Source organism: Nipponia nippon, unplaced genomic scaffold, assembly GCF_047370975.1.
Source record: "Nipponia nippon isolate SJK-2023a ecotype South Korea unplaced genomic scaffold, ASM4737097v1 scaffold_18, whole genome shotgun sequence".
In the NCBI taxonomy this organism is placed as follows: domain Eukaryota; kingdom Metazoa; phylum Chordata; class Aves; order Pelecaniformes; family Threskiornithidae; genus Nipponia; species Nipponia nippon.
This window is the reverse complement of record NW_028262334.1, coordinates 6639429-6662075: the sequence shown is the minus strand read 5'-3', so window position 1 is coordinate 6662075 and position 22647 is coordinate 6639429. Positions and strand designations below refer to the sequence as shown.

Sequence of the window (22647 nt, the reverse complement as noted above, 5' to 3'; positions counted from 1 at the left end):
GACATCTTAAAGTGATAGTTTATTTATTAGAAGTAACACCACTGTGAAACTCCCAAAGTGCAATCGTTATACTACAGTCGAGGTGACATCACTGGAACTAAGACTAAAGTGAACTTATTTTCCCATTTTATCTAAACGCATGACATTAATACCTCTTTTAGTCTTCGATGACTAGATGTTTCAACAGCACTAATTAAATATCTGGGTCCCACCACTTGTACCATTTATTATCTGCTTAACTTTTGCACTTAAAGGTTGTTTTTGAGGTCAAGGTCTTTCATGGTGGGCACTGTTCAAGTGCTCAGCATGATACAGTCCCTGTCCTAAGGAGTCTTGTTGATGAAGACAAATAAAAGGAGGAGAAAAGAGAGTGCAGAAAATGAAAAGAAAAAACTGCACATCTCCTGCTTAAGCTTCTCTGTTAAAATGTCTTAAAAGCACCAACTGAATATAGAAAAGTTCCACTGAGAAATGTAAAAGAAAGCCGCAAGACTTTTCTAAGCATAATTTTACAAGCCCTAATACATCGGGCAGTACCAAAGCTTTGCTATATGAGCGTACTTTTGGGCAGCGCAAACCTTGCAGCCCCTCTCAAACATTCAGTGTGGAATTCCACCTGTCGTGCACAGAAGTTATCCTAAACCCAGGACCCAGCCCAAATTGCCCAGAGCATTCAGTGAGTATCTCTTTTCAGGTCACAGCATCACTCCAGAATTACTCCAAAAAGGATGTGTTAGACCACGGGAAAGGGAGGGAAAGCAGGAGTGCTGGAGCTACTGAGCAGAGCAGCATTATAACAGAAAACACGTCAGATTTGTCAGAAGCAATGCATTATAAATGTGTGTCAGTAATCAGAACATTTATTGCATATCACTTAAATCAAATTTTCTTGTGCCGCGATGCATATGACAATCAGGACAGAGATAACTTTACAGAAAATAGCATGCGTGCTCAGTGCCTGTCTTTCAAGGAATTAGCTGCAGACAATACAAAGCCTAACCATCACTCAGACAAATGACAGAGTCTCTATGTATGATCAGGACTCTCTTGTGTTTACTTCCCAAAATAGCTTTGCTAAAGATAAGCATGTCCCACATTTCTGTCTGCAAATCACTTTCATGGCACACAAAGCAGTATCAGATAGCATGAATGAGCAACCAAATGGCAACTGAAACAATGTGGGAAACAGGTACGATATCTGACAGGATGATGATCCATTTTCAATTTGGAGCCCACACAAAATTTTCAGCAAAACAAAGGAAACAATGTACTAGAGATTTTTAGAAGGGTTTTTGCTACATATTAAACTGTGATCCATGAAACCCAAGCTTTACAGTTTGCAAATGCTAAGCTTTTAACACAAACTATCAATTGCTGTCCGTGTAGTTTTCAGAAGCATTTATTTATATTGTTTGTCTGAGTAAATAATCCTTGTCACCCTGGTATTACCCACAGGCTTAAAGGAACAATCACTAGTGAGGCCAGAGCTGATTACTGTAATAATAGCTTTCTAGCCTGCTGAAATCAGGGAATGAGATGCCCATCGTTTTACAGAAGGCTAACTTTACGTTAGCAGAACATGACACTTTGTCCTCAGCTCAGACTGCAGAAAACGCGTTTTGGTTTTTTTTTCCTTCTTTGTGGATTAGCTTAAATAAAAATAAATTACTCAGTCAAGCTTTGGACCTGATCTTTCTATGAACCAGTTTCAGTAGAGATTTGTGATACGTCTACGCAGGGGTCCTGGCTGTAATTGGAACTGGGTGCAAGATAAAGCTATTAACTCACAAAAGCTAAGGACGCCACCATCACGAACAGGCCCTCTCCCACAGCTTTCCACCTCCAACACAGAACTGGTAGAGCAGGGTGTGTGCCTCTGCCATTGCAGAGTCCAGCAAGAATAACGCATGACTTTGCAAAAGAGAAGCCGAAGGAGAGGCACAGCTTGCCCTCTGTTTACTACAGGAGAAATAAACACTAACAAAAGGTTGGGCAGACCGCAGTAATTTAACTTTTTAACCCTCTAGTGCAGGTGTGAATCTCAAAGATCATAAGTTTACACTTGGGCAGTTAGCCGGGGCCAGGCTGATACAGCCGCAACTAGAGTGCTCCCTGCATTCAAGTTAGTTTGCTATTAGCTCATGCATGCCTCCATTTTGCTGCTTTCGCTACCCTGATTATAGTGTCTCTATGTCCTGCACCTGACAGATGACTGTCAAACTCTGCTGCATTTTGGATCAGCTCGGCCATGCAGAGAAATGCTGATTTTTTTTTTTCCAGAATTCTATATTCTTCATTGGATACACTTGCAGCTGAAAAAAATTAACAAATTATTTTCTCCTCCTCTGTTTCCTGCTCAACCAAATAATTACTTTTGATATGTGGTCATGGTTCCAGGTATTTACAATTTATGCATTAAATAATATCCCCAAGAACTAATGAGGTCTTTAAACTATTTTCTCTGGTTGAAGCTCACCTTCTGCTACTTCCTAAAATAGCTACTGCTTTTTTCATACGTATTTTCTGCAATCAGCAAAAAACTTTCAAAGCTGCATTCGATATTCCAGCTTCTGGAGAAATTTCAGGGTCATCTGGCTCCACACACATATGTGAAAGACACTTACCTCTGTCAGGCTTAGAGCAGTATTTTCTGACAAGGATGTGTTGGGCAAACTGAAGGACACGTTCTCCAGGTAGCCCAGCATGGTGTTGGGGGAGCGGAAGTTCCCTCTCTCCTCGGTCAGGTTAGTTATAATGGGACGATAAGCATTTGTAGAGAGCTACAGGAGAGAGGTACAACCCATCAGAAATTTTTCCACATGGCAGTCATTATTTATTGTTTTAGCCCAAAAGGCAGTTTGAGGCATAGCAGACTCCTGTGGTTACACGCAGGAGGCTACATAAGCCAAGGGAAAAGGAAAGCACACAGATAGATAGGATAAACAGAATACGCAGGCACAGCTGCATTTTTTCATTAGCAATTCAGGTCCTATCTGCCATGGTTTCCTGAAAGCCTCTGTGAACAAGAAGAAAACTAATAGAACTTTCACACTGCAGATAGCAAGAAAGTGAAAATACACTGCAACAGCTAATTGCATGTAGGCTGATTACAGCTAATTGTATGTACTCTGCATATGAAAAATTAATTTTATTTAGATCTTTTTCATTAAGCATTTACTAAACAGATGAAAACTAGTTTTGTTATTATGGTGGGAATTTTTTTCTAATTTTAATGGAAGTAAGAGGAAAAATTAGCAAAATCTTTTTGAATGTCCTATATCTTCAAAGTTCACTGAAATACTTCAGAAGTTTCTACATTTTGTCCTTTTGTTTTTTAAGATAGAATATATTTTTATTTAACAATGAATTTCCTTTATCTGTCCTACATTAAAAGTTCTGTAGTACTCCCATCGTGGCTAAAAATTCTCCCTATGCATACCTGAAAATGTTTATAATTGGGGTACTAAGTGCCACTAATAAAACTGTAAAGTGAAGAGGGTTTGTAACTCTGTAATATATACACATTCTGACATTATAGAAAAGAGTTATGAGGACTGTCCTACCACAGGTTTTGTAGTGGTTGTCATCACAGACCACGGAAGCGTTGAAGAAAGCAAAACTTGCACACCTGGGGAAATAAATACACGAGTGTTAACAAATCTGATATTCCCACTGCAGGCCGAATCAGTTCTAACTGAAAGTAACATAATTTGCTGTTCTGTACATTTTACTTATTTGCAGTACGGTAGCTAGTCAGGCTTGCTTAAAGAATTTCATTTACTGATTTTCTCTCATCAATTTTATTTCATCATCTTTATATAGATGAGCCTTGCAATTTAGTCTAAGTCTTAAACACTTAAAATTAAACCTTTGTTTGCAAACAGGAAGTTTCGAGTGTTATATCTCAATAAATAAAGGACAACTGTGCAATTAAAACATCGGTATCCGTCCTCCTTCTCTAACTCTTCCCTCAACATTTATGTGAAGTATTTAGGGAAAATTAAAAAAAAAAAAAATCCTATGTCTTATCATAAATAAATAATAATCTGTAGGCACTTCTGACAATTTCATATACAACCTTGCTGTATTTCTGTATATGTGATAAACTGGGACTGGGAACATACAGACACTGGAAAAAAACGAGACTAATGTTTCAGCTATGACCTCCAAATGATAATGTTTACTTATATATGGAGTCTAAATTGCTTGAGTGCCAAACAAAATCACACCCAGGAAGGCAAGTTCAGAAAGACTTTTCCACGTTAAAAAAAAAAAACTTTAAGAAAGCCAATAGAAATATTTTTGTTGCTTGCAGCAAAACTAAGGCACCCTCAAATAAAAGAACATCGGTAGAAACGGTGGTATACTCAAGCTTTTGGGGCATGCTAGTTTTGCATAAAACAAATAACAGGGGTGAAGGAGTCAAAATACAACCTTCATTAGTAGTTTGAGCATATTATACATAATGTCTCTATTAGGTGTTTGTAAGTTGATTTCAAGCAACAGTGAGGTTGCTATTAATCAGACTTTACTAATAAATATCACCCACTAGCACTATATCCATTGAAAATTACCATATGAGCATGTCATAAGTGATTTGTTGAGACAGAAAGAATAAACTCAATTTTGGATGGTTTCCAGTTGCTCCATTTTAAAAATATTGGTTCTTTTCTGTGCAAAGGGATTTATTGGTCATTTGTGATACAGAAATAAAATTTTCTTCTAATCTACGTCTTACTAAGAATTTATATTCGCTGGGGGTGTGGTATGTCAGCACAATCAAAGAGCAGTTGCATATATTGGACACGTTTTTCTCACGGATCCAAAAAGAACATGATTCTATTAAAAAACAGGCTGTCCTATTAAGTTTCTTATGTCAAACCACATTAGCCCAGCTTGAACCCTGCTTTAAGTTCTCCAAAGTCAAAAAATAGATACCAAGAATAACTTGTTTACTATGTTGATTAATATTGTAGTATCCATTGCTTCCTCTGAGAATGTTCTAACTTCATCCATCAAATTGGTAATTTTATAAAGTCCGATCAGTCCACTACTTTGAAGGAAAAAGCAAAAAATTGAATATTCCACATTTCTCAAGTGCTCCAAATCTCCTGAGCACTATAAAATAATATTGGCTTGAAATTCTTCACACTTACAAAAAAAATATATATACCTGGCATCCCTTTACATTTTAATTCCTAAGCCCCTAGAAAATACACATCAAGCTTCACTTTCAATTAAGAGGCTAGAAATTTATTTTTCACAGAAAATTGATAGTTCCAGATGACCCCGAAAACCTGTGAACACCTAATGTCATGCAAATTGCAGTAAACTCACAAAAGCACACAGCATAAACATCTCAATATATAAATCAGTGAGTTTGCTATACGGCCTTCTAAAAATCAGCAGGGATTGAAAGGCAGGATACAGGCAAAATTCTGTACAACTCTCTAAAAATTTAGACTTTAGCAGAATCCGTGGGCCCAACTCTTTCTGCAATGTTTCAAAGCCAGCTACAAGCATTAATGTCCAGCAACCAGATATTTTGAGCCTCAGTAAGACTCTTTCCAAACCAAAGCATAGAGGAAAGAAGTAGAAAGTTAAGTCCTGAACAGGATTTACATTTGTGGAAAGAGCTTTCCGTGATGCCTTGATTATTAGTTAGAGTGAAGATGGGAGGGTGGAGGGCTTCAGAGTATGGTTGCTGTGAGTTCACAAGAATTCAAGGGGTTAAAAAAAAAAAAAAGAGTTCTCTTTGTATTTATATAAGTCATACTTCTCTGACAGTGAAACAGGGCACACTTATAGATGGATCAGGTCAATTTGAAAATCTACTGCTCTTGAGTTTAGCAACATAACATTCTTCTTGAATTACACTAAATCAAAGAATGTGATTTATGGTAGCTTTGAGTTGGATAATGTTGTAGTAACCCTAGATTGTTGTGAAAGATACAACAGCCAAATACAAAAGCATTTTTTCCAACATGACCAGAACGTTATAAAGGTAATAAAACTTCCTCTTTTTTTTTTCTTTTTTTTTTTTAAGGTTTTAAAACTATTTCCTGTATCAAATGAATACTCTCCCAATCCGAATTTTTGAAGACTTTCATAGGAATCACTTTTTAAAATAAAAACGTTTTAAAATAAAAAACTTGAGCGCAATTGCTATTACTTGTGTGGCAAAGCAAATAGATTGCTTCATTATATACCAGATGGATAATTTTCTTTTTCAGTGACTTCAATTCTACATAAACTAGTTTATATTTTCTTTTTTGGTAAAATATATTTTGTATATATTTGATTGCTATAATCAAACCTGGAAGTCCCAAAGACATACATTCTCATTTCCAGGCACGTATCAGAAGTTCTGTGCTATTCAAAGAGTTTCTGTTGTGAAAATGGTTCCCATGGGTTTAAAAGCACAAGAGTTACGGGTGTAACTGCTTTAGCTCTCAGTAACCTAGTAAGAATAAATGAAAGCAGGGAAACTGCCAGTGAAGCCAAATGTTCCAGATGCCCCATAGCTTTATTCCCAAGATGGATGTTTTCTAATTGCTACTCACATAAGCACTTAATAGCAACAGCCTTTCTTGTAGTGAAAAGTTTATTCTAAAGGTACATAGAACAACTGACAGGGTTTACTGGCCAGTCTTCTAAGTCTTTGTTCTAATCCTGATTCTTTGCCTTTTATATTACATTTCAGCTGGTATCTTTCTTTTTAGTTCACAAGCACACATGAGTTAATAAATCTTTGTTGTTCCAGGAACTGCAGAGATAACCATTATTAGCCACATCTGCTGGAATACACTGAGGGACTTGGCTCTAAGTTACAAAACAACCAGAGTGCAAGTTAGAAATCCGGAGTCAGTCTTTCCTAATGCTGTTCTGCCTCAAGCCTAATTATTGCTCCTCTTGTCTTGATCCTAGGGGATCTAACAATGGCTGGATACTTCAGGTCTTGGTAATCTTTGTACAACATTTTTAAGGAGCTAGAACCCAGGATAAAAAGTCTGCGCATCCAAAGACAGTTGAGCACTTCAGTGACATTCATACCTGACTTTTTCTGCCTCTAAAAATTACGTTCGATAGCTGAAAGATGTAAAATGAACACACATCCTACACACTAAACATTTTTAAGTCAGCATCTTTACAGAAGACGAATTATGACAACAGTGCATATACTCACCAATAGCAGCTGTAAAGTACTGCTCAATTTCATTGGGGGTGAGTGCCCTCTCCCATATAATGAATTCATCAAATGCCCCATTCACATAGCGCTTAGTTTGATCCCCCTCTGTCCCAGTCAGTAGATTTGCACTGGGGTCTCCGTAATCATAGAAAACTTTCCCATCTGGATCAGTTGTGTTTAGAGTTCCATTGACGTAGACTTTCAGTCCTTCTCTTGATTTCCAAGTAAAGAGAATATGAGTCCAATAAGGACCTGCAAAACATTGGAAGTCACAGCAAAATCCATGAATCAATTCCATTTAGAGTCTTTCCTGTTCAGTAAGTTTTTGCTGACTTGTGCAATGCTATAGAGCTGTATAGGAAGCGCTAAGAGTGAATTATGGAATGCTGATGTCATGTATATTAATCTTTATACCCATGGGGAAGCCCATACTTTGGCAGAATGCCTGTTAGCTTTTGTCTGAACTCTTACTTGGGCTCACTGCAGTTTCATAAATTACACTTGCTAAGTGTTATTGGCCAAGATTTGAAGTCTCTTCAATACTGTCTCAAAACTTAACTCAGCAAGAACTGCATAAAGACTGCAAGAACTGGAGAACAAGCAAGCAGACTAATTAAAAAGTTGCCACAGTTTCTTTGTTATACTTGAGAAGCTAAAAGCATAATATTAATTTTCACTTGGATTGGATAATCCACAAATGTGTGGATTATTCTTACCATATAGCAGCTATTCTCTTAAAATAAGACTTCTAAACTGATTTATTAAGCTTTATAAAACTCTGCTACTACGAGGTGAGAAAGTCCTATTTTACCAATATACAGGTAGCCAAATTAAGGCAACAAAAGATTTAGCGACTGACATCGGCACTACTAGAAGATCAGAATTTCTTCCAGTCACTAGGTAATACTGCTCCCCAACAATACACAGTTTAGATAGAAGCGGTAAGATATGTAATATACCAAAATGTTTATTAATACTATGCCATGGCATACAAAACTTGACACTCAACAGATAACAAAATGACCAAAGCACTAAACACCCAGTTAGATAGTTACCAAATAAAGTCTTAATTTAGGGGGCAGTAGAGGACAGCGCACGTATCCAGTTTTAGAATATACTGAGAACTGTCAGGGATTAACCTGCATTCTTCATTCATGTTTCCATCTAAGCACTCATTAATCTACTGGTGTCAATAAGAGTTCCACTTCAGAAACAACTGGAAGTCGAGTCCGAGGACTGCTACTGAATGGCAAATATTCTATAACACAGTATCACTTGTTTTTCTGTTCGTACATTTTCTCTCCCTCCCTCCATCAAGAGAATTCTCGAGCACAGAGCTCTGTAGCTATTTTTACATATCCACTTCTCTTTCCTGAAGTTGTGCTCTTACCACTACATCTCTCCACAAGAGTAAAGTAAAATATAACAAAGAAGTTAATAAAAAAAATTATCAGCTTTACCTGGTGGACTAAAACTTGCTTTCCACTTCATCATTGCATTCCCACGGGTGTAAAATTCCACTGAGCCTTCACCTTCATTTGAACAGATTTTGAAACCACTGGAAATTACTTGTCCACCAGAGGCAGGGAGAAACTTAGCCTGCTGGTCTTGAGTCTTCCAGAAAAAGGAAAATGTTACTCCTGATGAAAGCAAGTGAGAGGAGATTTTAATGGGGGGTGGGTGGGGGGGGAAGTGCAATTAAAACTTCCCAATACCATAGAATACAGAGAGTGGGAATGCTTTTGAGGACAGATCATCTGCTAGCATAAACAAGGACAGCATTTTTAAAATCAACAATGCTCTAACAGTTTAAACCAAATAAACATCTCTTCCTTGGTTTCGCATCACATGCGCATACCCAGGACATAGTAGCAATCATTGCTTCCTGAGTAGCTTCTCTCAGTTAAAACTAAAATTCTTTGAGCATTAAGAGTAATTAAGTTTTTTTTTCTTACAGATTCATGCTTCCATTCCCTTTGCTTTATCTCCTGTCTCCTTACCCTTCGCACCTTCCTGTGATGAACCCCTTTTCCTGCTGTGATCTTCGCTTATTTCAAAACACAAGTTGCTCTCATCTCTCCATATCCTCCAACAGCATCTACATGTTTTTTTGATGTTCACCAAATGCCAGCAGAGCTAGAAATAGTACATTGACTGCTTCCAAGCTACTGATGCGCTAACTGGCTGCCAGCATGCCCACGCTTATTGAGTATCACCCATTGCTAATTACACTTTAATTCTTCTAAGCATGTTATTACCTGTGTTTTCACACTTCAGTGCTCCAATAATTGCTGAAAGCAAAGAACCAATGTAAAAGAAAGGGACAGCGACATATGCAGAGCCACAGTGAAAATCCTGAGGTCCCCACCTACACAGAAATCAAAGAATTCTTCCCAAAATGCAAGTGCAATCCTGCAAGTGCACATGTGATTATCTTTGTCCACAAATAATCCTGTTCAATTCACATTAAATTTTACTATTATACTGTAAAACTGAAGAGCTCTTCAGATTGCACATTAGTGAAGAAATACGATTTCTGTAAGGTGGCTTGTTTCTTTAATAAAGGTTACCTCAAAAGGCTTGACTGAAACACAAGTAGCAAATCAAACCTCCCTCGCGCTTCAGAAGTTCATAGTGGCTCTGCTGTAGAGGTTCTGCGGTCAAATGCAATTACAAAGAAAATGGCTCGACTAAACAGCTCCTAAAAATGTTCATCTCAGAATTTATAGTACGAAGTGCTAACAATAAAACCAGAGTTCAGAGAAGGTTGAGAAAAAGTTTATGAAGTACAGAAGTGGAAGAGGTCTTGCCACAAAGAATCACAATGAATTAAGTTGGCAACGACCCTGAAGATCACCAAGTCTAAACTGCCTGCTCAAAGCAGGGCCAATTTCAGAGCTAGATCTGGTTGCTCAGAGCTCAGCTGAGATTTTAACGTCACCACAGATGCAGATTGCACAGCCTCTCTGTGCCAACCATCCTGATGCTTGGCCACCCACATCGCAAAGAAATTTTTTTTTTCAATCTAATCAGCATTTCCTGTGCTACAATGTGCTTGCATTGCCTGTCATGTTTTCATTGTGCGTCTCCAAGACTGTTTAGCTCCATTTGCTTCTATAACCACCCATCAGGTAGTTGAAGATGGCCCTTAGCATTGCCTTTCATTCATGGTGTAAGGAAAAGCCTCAGCCTCCCCTCCCAGGTCATATTGTCTAGCCCCGTCATCTGCTGGACACCCTCTGGGCTTGTCAGCATCTCTTTTGTATCAGGGGACAAAAACGGGACATAGTACTTCAGATACGCTCTCATAAGTGCTGAACAGAGGGGAATAATCACTTCCCTTAACCTGCTGACTGTGCTCTTTGGACATGTAGTCAAAATATCTGTCTGGATGATTTTATAGTAAAGCAGTTCTGCATGCCGCCCAGACAGTATGAATTTTGCCGATTTGCTACCAGATGGCCCAGCACAAGTTAATGAAGCCCTCAAACTATTATGTATATTTCTTGTTAAAACCACAGATTTTTTTTTATATGTTTCATAATTTTATGATTAAAGATGGAAAAGCCTCAGACAGCTCACTACAGTCATCAGAAACATTCCCTCTCACTACTTTCTGAAACATATATTTTTATATTTCACATATTTTTTTGTCACATTAACTTAGCAGAAAAGTTAAAAATTACATTATTGCAGAATAAATAATTTAACTATGTAGTATCTTCCTGTCTAACCGATCTTTCTGTTTATCCTCATGACAGCACCCATCAATTTACATGATTACACACCATTCCCTAAATGCTTTCTACATGATAAAATAACCACCATGGAAATGCTAATCAATTTTCATTGGCCTCCTAGAAATCAATCAGTATATGAACATCATCCATCTCAGTTTGCTAGATCTTGATGGATAGGGGTTTAAATCTATAAATGCTGTGAACTCCCAACTGAGGAATTTGAGGTCTGTTGTAAGCAAGTTACAATACCTTCATCATCAGATAAGCCTGAGTTCATGTTTCAACTTCTTTACCACACCATAGAATCATAGAATCATTTAGGTTGGAAAAGACCTTTAAGATGATCAAGTCCAACCGTTAACCCAGCACTGCCAAGCCCACCACTAAATCATGTCCTAAGCACCACGTCTACACGGCTTTTAAATCCCTCCAGGGATGGGGACTCAACCCCTTCCCTGGGCAGTCTGCTCCAGTGCCCGACAGCCCTTTCAATGAAGAAATTTTTCCTAATATCCAACCTAAACCTCCCCTGGCGCAGCTTGAGGCCGTTTCCTCTCGTCCTATCGCTTGTTACTAGGGAGAAGAGACTGACCCCTCCCTCGCTACAGCCTCCTTTCAGGCAGTTGAGGAGAGCGATAAGGTCTCCCGTTTTCCTTTTCTCCCTTCTCCCCCCCTCTCCTTTTCTCCAGGCTAAACACCCCCAGCTCCCACAGCTGCTCCTCATAAGACTTGTGCTCCAGACCCTTCACCAGCTTTGTTGCCCTTCTTTGGACACATCAGTAACAGGTTGAAACACTGATCCAACCCTCCTTCCAGAAAGCCGTGCATTTCCCTTGTATCTGCACACCATCTTTCACCACCCTGGTGAAAGGGCCACCAAGGCTGACCGTATTAATCTATTACTGCTATTAATGTGATTCCTCTGTCAAAGTGTCTCACAATCTTTTTCCAGCACTTCACGACACTTCTGAAAGCTATGGAAGTGCTGTTATTCCTTCTTTACAGGCTGAGAGCTGAAGTTTAAATGATGTAGACAGACAAAGTTATATAGCATGTCTGCAGCGGAGCCGGTTTCCCCCATCTTTGACTGTCTGTCCTTTTGGACTATCCTGGAGCTATTGATCATCCTGTAGCCACAAGAAAACTGTGGATCTAAAATCCTCCTGATGTGCATTTTGGTTCATGAAATACCGAAAACAAAAATAGAAATTAAAGTAAAGCACACAATAAACACACAGCTTTATGAAATGCTATGTTGTGCATAGGGCTGCTTTTTTAATTTTTTTTTTCCAACTTCACATATGTTGACTAAATCTAACTTCTCCTACTGTGTTCAAACTAATGATTAAGAGAACATTCTTTTGCATCTTTCACAAATGTTTCTTTTGACTGAAAATGCCACTTTAATGAGCCCAAAACTGCATACAGAAAACCATTATTTAAAAACTACTTGAGAAAGAAGGAAGGCAGGGGAAGAATGTTTCAACATTTTAAAAACAATAATATTTTTGTTCTCAACTCAAAATAACAGTTCTGAAATATTATTAAATTTAGGCTAAGAAAAAATATTGGAATTTTTGTTTCATAGGTTTGTTTCATAGGATTGTTTCATAGAACAATCTTTCATCTGGAAAGATCTCAAGATCATTTCAGAAAGCATTCCCTGCTTAAATGTACTTAACGTCAGTTTCACACAAATGCAACAAGCAAACATCAAGGGATGCTTAAGCAATATCAGGCTTGAATAAAATTACATCTCAGCACTGCCACAGGTTTTACGTGATTCGGAGAAAAACAAAGACTCTCTTTAGATAAAGGGGTGTTGGCTTTTTCTTTTTTTTTTTTTAAGCATGCTACAGTGATTTAGTATTTATTGTTTATATGATTTCTTCTCTTCATATTTTATCTGCTGAACATTTCAGTGTTTTATGTTTTTAATGTTCTTGTTTGTGAGATCCTGGGAGTGCTCTGGTACTATAAAAATAATTTATTCTGATTATTATGTTATACTATAGATGTAGAAATAATATGACTTACTGATGATTTTTATTTCCCAGTAGTATGAAAAAAAGACAAAAAGATACAGCATGTATCAGAAAATATGCCTACAGTAGGATACTGTATTAGTTTTTTCAATACTCTCAGGTAATAGCCATGTACCATCTGCTCTCTGAGCTTCTCCTACTTTCTTAAACAGTTAATACACAGCTCTTGCTTAAAAAAGAAGAAAAAAAAAATCTTATTTCAAGTAATGTTACCAGTTTGAAGAATGGCCTAAATCAATAAAAGCAAGAAAACTCAATGTTAACAATACTGCTTAACCTTAGGGACTGATAGAGTTTACGTATAGAAAGCCACCATCTTCCATTGATCCCTCCATTTCTACCGAATTTTAAAATCTCTAGTGAATGTTTTATGCTAGTGACTAGTTGTATGTTTGGTTTGACAGTCACATACAGTTTTAATCACCTTCTGTAATCAACACATTATCAAATCTGCGCCCTCCTATTACACCTATCACTTTGGGACCCTAGCCCAAGAAGAAGAAAGGGAAAGGAAATAGAATGAAGAGATTTAAGCACCTACGAGGACAAATGAATTCCAAGACACTGGAAACAAAAATTTTGTTTGTTCTCTCCAAAGATGAATCTAACAAAAACCATTCCTGCTAAAAGACCACGCTGAAAAACAGCCTCCTAAATTTCAAACCTGTAGGACAACTTCTTTGTTTGTCATACTGCAGTATTATGCAGTAATCTTGGTGCCACAGGAAAGATTTTGGGCACTGTAAGCTTATTTCTGGTTTTGTTTGAATTAATTATGCTATAGATCACTGATCTGAGTAGCTGGTGATTAGTTCTAATTTAAATTGCAGTTAGAAAAGACTAAATTTTCAGCAATCAACATTCAATTTTTTCAAAAGTCAATAAAGAATAGTGTCAAGCTAGAATTAGAGAGTTCATTCCAAAGAGGAAAGAAACAATGATACTGAATTACATAAGTTGACAGCAAAAGAAAAGCAAACAGTAATTAATGAATTTACTAACCTTCAGGTCCACAAACTTCTGGATTACTAATGCAAGAATTTTGATAGCTTCCAAAGAAGAGAAAGGTAACTCCTTTCTTTTCAGTGACGTAAATTCCTTTGTTCACCATTCCTTCTACAATATCTAAAGGAAAAGCAAAATACAGTTTAACATTTATATAAATCAAAACTTCCTGGACACATGATTTTTAACAGATTCATATACCTCATATGTTTATCTCGTCCCAGCTATAGGTTTGCTTTTGTTGGGTTATTTGTTGTTGGTTTCCTTTCTGGTTTTTGTTTGAGTTTGGTGGGGGGTTGTTGGTGTTTTGTTTTGGGTTTTCTTGGTTGGCTTTTTTGGTTGTTTTGTTTTTTGGTTTTTCGTTGTTTGTTTTTTAAGAACCATACAGATAACTCTTTCATTTCAAGTTTGTAAAAATAATACTTATATCCATCACTCCGATTCTTAATTAACTAAGACTGCTTGACAGAACCCATACACCCAAAAATTATTATTTCAAAGTAATCTGAATAAACCTTATGCTTTCCAGAGTTTTGGATACCGGACGCATCATAGAGGTATTTCTGTCTTACTGTTAGGCTGAGTTAGTGAAGAAATTCTTTAATTGATCAAAAAATGTAACAGAATAGGGTTTTTCATTTTTTGAAAAACAGATTTTGTGACCAAAAGCCACTTTCCATTAAAAAAAAAAAAAAAAAAAAAAATCAATGAAACATACTTGACAAGCTATATATACAAGACAAATATATATCCTTTTCTGACATCCTTTGGTATGGCATCATTGCCATTTGGAAAGGCTATTTCTTTGTCTAACATGGATAATGACTAATTGTCTTGTGATTTGATTGTGATTTTCTTGTGTTCCCTCCTAAAGAAAAGCACTGTTGATTCATCTCCTACTAGAGAAGAGTTGCTCCAAGGGAAGCACCAGCAATGAGAACAGAGTCTTCTCCTGCTCTGAGGTGCAGAAATTGCCAGCTAGGTGCTACTTGATATTTGAAAATCTAACGAAATCATAAAGGAAATGAGGAAGGCACACAAATGGTCTAAAAACGTATGAAGGGTGGGACGTAAGGGACTTCTCTCTGTATTTGTCACTGTATATCTACCTGACTTAACAGAAGCCTTTTGCACAGCAGAGCACAGCGCAAATCACGCCAAGGATGCAGTCAGTGCTAGGGACAGACCATCCATCTAGAGTGATAATCACAACAACTGTTGTCACTGCTTCAAAATCGCGCATCCCTTTATGCGATGGGGACATGGGCAAAACGGCATCTCATTTTCAAACTGCAGACAACCATCAGGCATGAGGACAGCAGTCACAGTGCTGGCCCATCTGTAGGATAACACCACTCAGGGAAACAGCAAAAGCATGGTGTAGCCCTCAGTGAATGTATGTCCAAATATTTTCTTCGTTCATGCCAAATCTCAACAAAAATATCACTGTTTTCAGGTATCTTCCCCTCCCTTTGAGGAAGGGGTCATCAAGTTCTGTCAGACAGACAAAATTTAGTGTCTTTTAAAACTTTGAGTGTGTATTAGAGAGTGAAGCAAACATTTCTAAGTTCTTCTCAAGTCACTCAAATTCTAAATTAATCTAGCCAGAATAAATCCCATAAGGTAATACATTTCTGTTTCCATAGCATTTCCTTTGCCATTGATGTCACTCTTTTTAATGTTCATATTGAATATATCTTATTATGTGAGAACTGTGAAAATGGTCTATAAAGCAGATAAGTGAGGACTGAAAGGAATTAGGGTCATTTGAAGTTCATTATTAATAGAGTTCACATTTGCCAGCATACTTTTACTGTTGGAGTAGAAAAATAGTGGGTTTAGTATTCTAATATAAAGCTCCTAGTGCCTGAGCAGCCCAAATGACAGTTCTACCCTTTCCATCCTCCTCTCTGGGTCAGATTTTCCAACAGCTAGATGTGAGTTAATACCTAATTGTAAAGTGGACAAGAGGTCATATTTCAATTGCACCTTCACAGGTATAAATCCTAGTGACTTCAATTAAATGACTTTAAGCTTATTCTGGTGTAGATGTAACTAGTTTCCAATCTGTCAGGTTTCTGCCTGGAGAGTTGTCATTTTCTGTTCTTCCTTTTATTTCCTGGTGTGTTGATGTAAAAAAAAAAAAAAAAAAAATCATCAAAAGGACATATCTCTGCAGATTTTTGCTTGCCTTTTTTTTTTTTTTTTAAACATGTTAATCGAAGATGTCATGGTTGGCAAGATCTTACTTGCAAATTTGCTTTCCAAATTTGCTTGCATTTCTCTTTCTTAATGTGTCCTTTAAAAATTACTACGAAATGGTTAAAAACAGATGCCTTCTTTTTCCTCTTAACCTTGAAAGAAAAGAAAAAACTCAACCTATTTGTTCTTGTATGTTCCTCTGAAATGTCATCTCTGTTTCTTTTAAGCTTAATGAAAATATTTTAGGTTTTGGAGGACTGCTGGGGCCCATCCTCCCATGGGCTGCTTAGCATGGGGATGCTTCTCCCAGTAGTTCAGATTAATTCAGGTAACATTGCAGGAGTGCTCTTTCAATGATGTATGCCAATGTAAGCGTAAATAGACCTTTACCACATGGCCACTTGAACCAAAACTCAGTGTTAACTTTGAATCCAATGTTACAAGAACTATCCAAGCTTGACAAATGCAGAACAAAAAATACGTAAATCCTCACCTACAGTTGCAGAGAAGTTAGAGTAGGCAGAGTCATTGGTATATACAAAGGTAGAGTTATGGGAAGGAAGCACAGTGAAGTTGTGGATTCTTAGAGCTGGGTGGAACAACAAAAGAAAATAAGCAAATAAGCAAAACAATGAATAAACAATCAGTAATGATTTGACCAGTTCATATCTCTCAACATAGTACAAATCACATATGTTAGTGGCCTTTAAAATTATCATGCGATCATTTCTCCCAAGGACTTGTATCCACGTGAACGTTGCATTCTTTAACTGTACAAGTTAAGTAAATACAGTATCACTAAAACAACCTTTTTTTAAATTTTTTTTTCCTTACAGTGACTGAGGACAAAAAAACTATTAAAAATACAACTGCAGATGACGGGCTCTGAAATATAATCATGCTGGTAAGAAACTCTGCCATTATAACAAAAATCATTATACTGGAGCAAAAGCTATGGGCAATTCAAGTCCCACGTCCAGCTCTGGGCTTGCCAGTACAAGAGACATGGACATACTGGAACAAGTCCAGAGAAGGGCTACAAAGACGATTAAGGGACTGGAGTATCTGACACACGAGGAGAGGCTGAGAATGCTGGGACTGCTCAGCCTGGAGAAGAGAAGGCTCAGGGATCTTATCAATGTGTATGAACACCCGACAGGAGGTGTAAAGATAGGGCCAGACTCTCCTCAGCTATATCCAGTGAGCAGATGAGAGGCAATGGGCACAAACTAAAATGCAAGAAATCCCATCTAAACATAAAAAAAAGCCCCCAACTTTTTTTATACCCGACAATAAAATTTTATTCTCTAGTATTTTTTTTCCTTATTTTGATAATTTAAAGGTAACTTGTGCACTGTAATTATTTACCCTGGGCAGGCAAATAGAGCTTGATGGAAAGCCCGTGAAAGTAGAGAGATTGATTTGGGATTTAGACCAACTGAGGTCACAGAAGGGAAAGGCAAATGCTCTTAAAATTTGAAGCAAAATCAAAAACCCAAAAAACACATCACACACAAAAACCTCAAGAGAAAAAAAAAATGCATGGAAAACAAGGGGTCAGATGAAAAACCTGAACACGGCCACATCCTTTTTTTTATTTGCTATATTTTAAGTTGATTGTTTCCCTTCAATCGCTTCTACTGCTGAGATAACCAAAAATTAATTTGCTGGCACTCTCTCTCACAACACAAACGCATTGAGAGATATAAATCTGGTTTCACACACAATGACTTCAACAAATAAAATGGATTAACATGACGGACAGATTATGATGATTCAAGGATTTAAGAGCAGAAACGTGGAATGAAAATAATTGCATGACATGATGAGTGGAAAAACAAGAAAGACTCTAGCAATAAACAGAAGAGTTGTGTAATCAGAATGGTATCAAAAACAACCAAATTGTCACCTGCATTAGATTACAACAATAAAGAAAACTTTCCTTGTATATCAAAGTCAAATACCAGATAGATACATAAAACTTCTGCTGGAGGCAGTTGAAATAATATCTGTGTATTATAGCACACCATATAAGCAACCGAGAAGAATTTGAACTATCCACTACAACATTAAGGAAAGAATTCAACATTGTCAGAACTGGGCTGCAGAGAAAAAGACCTTTGGCTACTGGCATCCTCGGCAAATAATAGTGAGACAAAGTCCTCCAAACTTTTGTCAGCAAAGTCATACAGCTGGCTCATTTATAAAGTTATTTAACACAATGTCATAATAGGAGTCAAAGGAGATTGCTCATGTGAGCCAGTCCCATTCCTGCAAGTGAAGGTTTGTAGGATCAAAAACTTTATATATTCTGCTTTAGCTCTTCCAACATACTACTGAAAAAAAATTCTGAATTTTGCTGAAATAATGTAATTTAACATAATTTGGAAAACAATCTAACAGCAATTGTCATTTTTCCAAGAGCTGTATTTTATGTATCGCTTTCAAGCACTTTCAAAACAACATCTTTGTAACATGAGTGCCAAAACAGTGCTAGATATGGAGCGCTTTACTCTTCTTGAAATTGTGTGAAGTCCAGTGTCAGAAAATCACTTTAACGCAGTGTTAGAGAACTCATGGTAACTTTTCATAAGCCGAATTATGATGCTATGGAAGTCAATGGGAATGCTGCCATCAGCCTCTAATGGGAGCAGAATATTGCCCAGATTTATTTCTGGTCAGTCAATTTCATTCCTTTAAGAAACTTTGTGGAAAGATGGGTCAAAGTTTAAGCTCAAAATACTTGGAACACCTCTGGAATAAAAGGTTTTAGATATTTATGGATCTTTTGCCCACTTAGGAACAGAGATTGATGTTGCCATTTTTGTGTAATAGATAGCAATAACTTTGCACTTTTGTAATATTTTTCATGTAAGGTTGTAAAGGTCCCTTAACTCCTGATTTAATCTTCTGCAGTGACCTTTCTGGGTAAAGATATTACAAGTCACCAGTAGTAACACAGTAGCTACCCCTTGCACTAGTACAAAACAGTTTAGCTCAGTTGCCAAGGTGGTCAGCCATAGTGTGAGAAATACTGGAGAATACACATTGGCCCAGCTTGGAATTGGCTAAAATGTCAGAAGAGAAAAAACGGTTCTTGTGAAAATTACTGAGGGATCTTTGAGTCTCAGAAGGAGGCAGAGCATAGCTGAAAATTGCATCTGAAAGGAATGGCCCTGCAAGCTCATGATGCTGCGATGGGATACAGTGGTTCAGTCAAAACTCCATTAATTACATCACCTGCAGATCCCTGGGAAGCCTCCATCACCCTATTTGTTCCTGATGCCAAACATCAGAACTGCTGAATGCAACCAGACTGCCTTTTAATATCATTCCCTCTGGGATCCTTCAGTCCTGACAACTGACTCTTTCAAATCAGTGAGAGTTTTGCCTTACTAAACCTCTCTTGGTTTTGCCCAATTGGAAAAAGTGTTTGAACTAATGCTGCAATACTACTTTTAAGGAGATATCCAAAAGCAGATAAAAATGAGTAAGAAGTAATCAGATAAGAGCTTACACTTCTCTTTCTATGGATACTACATGCAATTTTGAAAAGTGCCTGAAGAATTTGGGCCTTTAACTCCTTCCAAAAAGCAAAAAGAAGCAGGCACCTTCACTGCTGGCATAGCCAAATATCTCAGTCACTGAATGTATTAGTTCATGTTATGCATGTACCAAACCAGCTAATAAAAATGTGATTTCAATGACTCTTTGGATCATAAACCTCTTCTCTTTATAACCTTAACAATGCGTAGACAGCCCATAAAACGTCTGAGAATACTTTATAAAAATCAGTTCACAAATACAGTATCATTTGGACATCGGAGCACTGCAAAAACAGTAACCGAAAAAAAATCTCAATTGCTGTGGTACAAAAGCTATCCCCTTTCATTTCTCCTGCTCCCTTTCTACTTACAGACTGCCACAAATACTTATGTTATTGCCATTGTCAATGAATCCTTTGTCTACCTCCATTCGTATCCCGAAACTCATGAATTCCATCCACATCTTCCAATGGCCAGTAATGGGAAGCTGATGCGAGAACTTTGAACCCTTTCAAGAAACACAGATGAAAAGATTATTAAAGTAAGGCCCAACAAGGAGTGTAACAAGTCTCCGCAGAAGAGAACAATAAAAGAGGTCAATAGGTTAAGTAAAACAAGACATTTTATGTAAATCAAGTACAGCACATAAGCAAGGTCATAAATCAAAATGGCAGAGTAGATTAAAGCCATATATCTGATTGACGGCTGCAGAAAACCTGTTTTTAAAACTCAACTGATTTTTATTTTAATTGCACTTAAAATGTGTAACAATCTCCGACTAAATCTCTGCTAGTCTATCAGGCAGCATTCATTGAAGTAACAGCTGAGGAGTCATTCAAGAGTAACAACAGACAACAGGTACAGGGAGAGTAAGTATTTATATTACACCGTATCTGTAGCTCTTTGCCATACAATCGTTTTTCACTCCCAAACAATCTTCCAAGAATTTGAGGTGCAAAGCTGATAGAGATAAGTTTCTTAAAAACCACTTCAGCTGTCATACACCATACACAAGTTCTGCACAGCTAGTGTGCAAATTCAAACAAATCACAGGCAGTGTCCTTTGACATTTACAGTCTATCCCACACCTTTCTTCACTCTTGAGATCAAAACAGCTTGCCTATTTGATAATTATTCTATCATTTTAACATCCTGGTTACAAACAGGATTTCTTTATCATGGATATCAAGGTGCAAAAATTTTATTTGCATCCTTAAACTGCCTAGCCCACACAGTGGGGATCAGTTTGATGTCCTCCATCCTCATTGTATAGTTTCAGACCTGTGACACAGAGAGAATCCTAAGATTTTTTTCGTAAGAGTGAAAAGCTGACAAAATTGCTAAACACCACAACAAGCAACGGCAGACCTGAGAGCACAGAACCTCTGCATCTTGTGAGGATACACAAACTACTCAGACTTGCTTCCAAACTCAACTATACCAAAGACATCTAACAAATTAAAAGATACCTAACAAATGATTCATAACTGATCAGGATCTATTATTGGCCTACCTAACTAGAAATGTTTCCAGTTGTCATAGAGGTTTTCCAACAGAGAGGGAGCATGAGTATAAATAGATAAGATGGGGATGTCTTTAGAGAAATGGATGAGATTCTATGGCTATATGTTTCCTTTGAATATTTGGAAGACACAGAGAAAGGCACAACTGCTAACAAAAGGAGAAAGTTACTGCCAACATAAGAGAATAACGACACAGAATAAGCACGTACAAAAGCCAGTCTGAAAACTCCAGGCAACACAAACTTAACTAAGCTGAGCGTGGCAAAGCACACTGAGGAAACGGGATACAGGAACAAGGTTTTTGCATTTACATAAACTAAATCTGGGTACGTGCTTAGTTCTATCTTCAAACAACATATTATGGCTGCTGCAAAAGAAATGAAAGCTATGAATTTCTACGGTATTAAGAGCATCCACGTACACAACCTGTGCTAATGTACCTCCATCCGACTTTCATCAAACTACCAGTTCCATTTTTCAGAGCACAGAACCTGCCTGCTGTTTCACAGTGTGCTTATATGCAAATATCTCTTGCTGCCATTAACATCTCCCTCTTGTATCAGGGAAAAAAAAGGATTAAAGTTAAGAGAGGTGGTAGGAAAAAAAAAATAGAGAAAAATAGTAAAGAAAAATCCCAGGAGAAAAATTATTTGATGCCAAAAAACTGCCACAACGTGGCACAGGTATTTTGGTAGCAGCAGTAGTAGTAGCAGCATCACAACAAAGGCATTGCCATGGTTGGCATCAAACTCATAAGGAGAAGCTATATTCTAAGGAGCTTACATTTAAAAGCTGGGAAAAAATGGGGAAAAAATGGAAAGGGAGATACATATAGAGCAGAGCAACTTGCAGAGCCATGCTACATGTCGGTGGCTTTCCCAGCTCCCAGTTCTGAACTATATAAAGCCATGCTGTTACCCCACTTCCAGCCAATCAGCCCTGAGAAGACCTCTGAAAACAAATATAAGTTGAATTCAAGGCAACAGGTACTTGCCATATCCTTCCAATAGGTAACTGCTCTGTGTTTAAAACAAAATCACAGGACTTGTTTACAGCCTAGTTCCAATCCAGGAAGCACTGCTCAGTTATGCTTCCACACACACACTGTACTACAAAATAAACATTGTGTAACTTGCCCCCTTATTGCTGGAGGCTTTTTTCCCCTGTTGTTCCATCAGCTAGAAGCCAGTGATACTCATCCATAGGAAATGAGACTATTTCTTTGGTTTTGAGTGAAGGTAGAACAAAAGAAACTAATCGGGCTGAAGCTACTGCAATAGCAGACAACATGGCTTTTCCACATCGCTCTGTATTTTATTTTTAAAGTAATTACATATGGTTAAAACTTAAAAGCACAAAGCAATACATGAATTGGTAAAGCAGTAAAATTGTACTTGT

The 22647-nt window shown here is 37.5% G+C and overlaps 1 protein-coding gene across 6 annotated transcripts in view; it reads right to left on the bottom strand.

Annotated features, from left to right (window-relative positions):
• ADGRD1 (adhesion G protein-coupled receptor D1) overlaps positions 1 to 22647 on the bottom strand; it is a 175212-nt gene that overhangs the window by 135387 nt on the left and 17178 nt on the right. For all 6 annotated transcript variants that reach the window (XM_087754595.1, XM_087754600.1, XM_087754598.1 and 3 more), the window contains 7 exons: positions 20151 to 20234; positions 16675 to 16770; positions 13977 to 14099; positions 8650 to 8829; positions 7187 to 7441; positions 3564 to 3628; positions 2625 to 2780 (listed from right to left, as the gene is read on the bottom strand). In XM_087754595.1, coding sequence (XP_087610721.1) covers positions 2625 to 2780; positions 3564 to 3628; positions 7187 to 7441; positions 8650 to 8829; positions 13977 to 14099; positions 16675 to 16770; positions 20151 to 20234 — 959 coding nt within the window. The remainder of the gene's footprint in view (positions 1 to 2624; positions 2781 to 3563; positions 3629 to 7186; positions 7442 to 8649; positions 8830 to 13976; positions 14100 to 16674; positions 16771 to 20150; positions 20235 to 22647) is intronic.